This window comes from Thermobia domestica, chromosome 3, assembly GCF_964235325.1.
Source record: "Thermobia domestica chromosome 3, izTheDome1.hap1.1, whole genome shotgun sequence".
NCBI lineage: Eukaryota > Metazoa > Arthropoda > Insecta > Zygentoma > Lepismatidae > Thermobia > Thermobia domestica.
In genome coordinates this window covers 20,653,841-20,656,072 of record NC_137456.1, presented here as the reverse complement: position 1 = coordinate 20,656,072, position 2,232 = coordinate 20,653,841, and the positions used below count along the sequence as shown (strand labels likewise).

At 37.5% G+C, this 2,232-nt stretch overlaps 1 protein-coding gene across 1 annotated transcript; it reads right to left on the bottom strand.

Moving 5' to 3' along the window:
• Positions 1 to 557: 557 nt before the first annotated feature.
• On the bottom strand, positions 558 to 914 carry LOC145681703 (protein GVQW3-like). The gene has a single exon (XM_081753320.1). The coding sequence runs from the start codon at positions 912 to 914 to the stop codon at positions 558 to 560; it is 357 nt and encodes a 118-aa protein (XP_081609446.1).
• Positions 915 to 2,232: the final 1,318 nt, after the last annotated feature.

The following is a 2,232-nucleotide window of genomic DNA, read 5'->3' as shown; positions in this document are numbered from 1 at the left end:
AATCGTTTCCTCATTTGGTTTTGGTCGTCAGTCAGCAAATGCGACACTCATGTTGCACAGAGCTTTTTCATCCCTAGTTCTTTGTGCAAGATGTTTCGCACCAGTTTCTCCGATATCCACACACTCTCAGCTATCTTACTCACCTTCACTTGCCTGTCTAGCGTGTAGTGATGAACCCATGTCTCATCCATCGTCACAAATCGCCGCACAAAATCGATCAGATCCCTTTTGAATCGGTCCAAAGATTGCTGCGAAAATCGTTTCCTCATTTGGTTTTGGTCGTCAGTCAGCAAATGCGACACTCATGTTGCACAGAGCTTTTTCATCCCTAGTTCTTTGTGCAAGATGTTTCGCACCAGTTTCTCCGATATCCACACACTCTCAGCTATCTTACTCACCTTCACTTGCCTGTCTAGCGTGTAGTGATGAACCCATGTCTCATCCATCGTCACAAATCGCCGCACAAAATCGATCAGATCCCTTTTGAATCGGTCCAAAGATTGCTGCGAAAATCGTTTCCTCATTTGGTTTTGGTCGTCAGTCAGCAAATGCGACACTCATGTAGCACAGAGCTTTTTCATCCCTAGTTCTTTGTGCAAGATGTTTCGCATCAGTTTCTCCGATATCCACACACTCTCAGCTATCTTACTCACCTTCACTTGCCTGTCGTCCAACACAATATCATGCACTTTTTCGATTGTTTCCGGTGTGGTTGCAGTTTTCGGCCTTTCTTCACGTGGGTCATCTTCGAGGGATGTGCGACCACGTTTAAATTTAGCTGCCCACTTTTTAACGGTTGGCATGTAAGGAACAGAGTCCCCGTAAACTTTTGTCAACTTCGGATGAATTTCCGTAGGGGTTAATCCATCCAAAACGAAAAACTTGATTACCACACAATATTCAAGTTTATCCATTTTCACAACTAACACGCAAAACGTCTCACTGCAACAATGCCTGCACACAAACTACTTGAGAGAACAAGTTGACACTTGTTATACGAACAACTGAAAAGCACCCCCAGGCAAGAACAATAAAATTTTGTTGATTGGAGTGCCATCTCTAGGTCAGACCGAGAACTTTTCAACCCGCCCTCGTAGTTTCACCTCAAGTGACATCATACTTGTAGTTTTGCCTCAATAATTGGAATGCTATTTATATAGTTTCGCCTTAATAAATGACATGCTACTTGTATAATTTCGCCTAAATAAGTGACATGGTACAGTTTCGCCTTAAGTGGCATGTTGCTTGTACAATTTCACTTCAATAAGTGTTATGGTACTAGTCTCAATTTTTAGGTTTATAAATTATTTGGTCTTTCTCCAGTTTCTGGAAAAGAAAGCATAAGCTTTTTCATTCATGCATATCATTTTCTTTTTCTTTGATTCAGTAAGACCTACCTTCTGGCATATCTCAACTTTGAATATTCTTTTTTGTTAAATGCTAATATTGTTGCATTAGATAAACATTTCACAAAAATAATTGGGATCATCGGTATGAATGAGGATAATTATCATCATTGCTGTAATAATAATGAAGTAATTTTCTTTCATACTTGTTATTACTATATAATTTCGTTTGTGTAACATTTTGCCTTCTTCGGATTATATTTGAAGCAGAAAATGACTCTCTCTTTTTCATTATACGCTATTTTTAGCTATCTTTCCTTTCGTTTCTTTCACTTTAAGGAAAAAAAAAAAGGAGTAAGTAACAAGCCAATTATGCTTTGTATTTTCCAAGGTCCATATTAACAATGAAATACTTTCCACTGATGTATATATTCGCTCAATTTCCTTCTTCTTCTTCTTCTTATTATTATTATTAATTGTCGAAGGACTTATATAGACATTTTCGTTTTTACGCATAGTAAAATGAATGGAGTAACCTTCACGCTAACAATTAAAAAGAAATCATATAAAGATAAAATTTACTTCTATAAATAAAATTTTGCATTGCAATTATCGTGAAACAAAAAAAACTACATTGATTTGGTATACCTCCTACCTGGGGCTCTGAGATATACGTTTTGTATTATCATCCGTAGATACACCGCCGCCATCATCGTCATACCTTCAGCTGGGCTCGATTGACATCCATACATTTCTACAACCTCCAGTGAAATCCGTGAATGCTATTCCGTCTGGCGTCGTCAGAAATGTCATGAATCACTTCACTAATCTTAGCTTTCAGATTAGTGCAAGTCCTTTGTTTTTTTTTTTTTTTTTGTTTTTTTTT